This window comes from Perkinsus marinus (genome assembly GCF_000006405.1).
Source record: "Perkinsus marinus ATCC 50983 genomic scaffold scf_1104296965842, whole genome shotgun sequence".
In the NCBI taxonomy this organism is placed as follows: domain Eukaryota; phylum Perkinsozoa; order Perkinsida; family Perkinsidae; genus Perkinsus; species Perkinsus marinus.
Window position 1 is genome coordinate 1 of NW_003204195.1, and position 1095 is coordinate 1095.

General features: G+C 53.2%; 1 protein-coding gene across 1 annotated transcript; it reads left to right on the forward strand.

The window, feature by feature from the left end:
* Window positions 1-150: 150 nt before the first annotated feature.
* Window positions 151-961, forward strand: Pmar_PMAR012317 (conserved hypothetical protein; the record flags this gene model as incomplete). The annotated part of the gene is made up of 4 exons (XM_002769456.1): window positions 151-228; window positions 288-324; window positions 692-765; window positions 818-961. 4 exons carry the CDS (start codon window positions 151-153, stop codon window positions 959-961), a joined length of 333 nt encoding a protein of 110 aa, XP_002769502.1.
* Between the last annotated feature and the right edge of the window lie 134 nt (window positions 962-1095).

Consider the following 1095-nt stretch of genomic DNA (forward strand, 5'->3'; position numbering starts at 1 on the left):
TATTCAGAGTCATGCGGCTAGACCAGAAGAGCTTCTACTACTTCGAAATTGGCATGCGGTTGGCGGCTCTCCTCGGGGTAGACCATCAGGGCTGAGGGGCGGCACTCTTGAGTGTAGTTACACTCACTGATGGAAAGACTCCTGAAAGGGATGTTCGAACGAGCGAGGAATATCTTCGATGTCGCCCAGACCCAAATTGTGGGGGCTGACCAGGAGAAGAAGATGCAGGTTCGGACTATTGCTGCTGCTGCTGTTGCTATTACCACTCCTCCGGCAACTCGTGTTAGGTTCTCATGGACTTCATGACGAGGAGCGAACGAGAGAGTAAGTCGGCAATCGACAGCTCTAGTGTACTCCGTGTTTAGTGTTCCATCAAGGAGTTATGGTGGCTGCGGAGTACGAGCTCTTCCGCAAGGGGTGAGTCTACTAGTACTGCTATTGTCTCGGCCACTCATAACTGTAGGGAGCTTTCAAAGGTCCGTCAATCGGCAGTTCACATCGCTCCTCGACGAGAATAGGCATGCTCCTATTTCACATTATCATCCTTGAGGGTTGTGTTATTCTTGTCAATGTTGACCTTCCTGTGTTGTTGTCGATGTCGTTGTTTCGGGCGAAGGAGTGGTGGTCCTATCGTATTACCACCACTGACGGTACGGACGGACATCCTAGGCCCTTTGAGAGGTGGGTTCAGGGACGCCTGAGGAGATCGATGGTACGGCCGGCACTGTGGTGGTTGCTAATATCGACAACGACCCCGCAGGGAAGGTGAAGTTGCTGCCGTCACGCGCCATGAAATTATCCTTCGCGATGCGATCAGATGAAAGTCCTAGTCGGCAGCCTCTCGGGTATGATACGGATCTTCCTCCCAAGAGGGGGCCCCACTGGTGGGCACACCCTTGAGGATCTCGTACTAGAGAAGAAGCTCGACGGGCCCATACTACAGCTACTCGCCGGCCGGTGAGGGCCATCAGTACTGTCTGCTCCTACTGAGCCTATCACGTTCATCAGTGGCACCTCGGATATCTTCCTTGCTATTCTCCATCCCTATTCCCTCGGCGTGTACCCTTCCCCTAGTCGCTATCATGCACCACATTT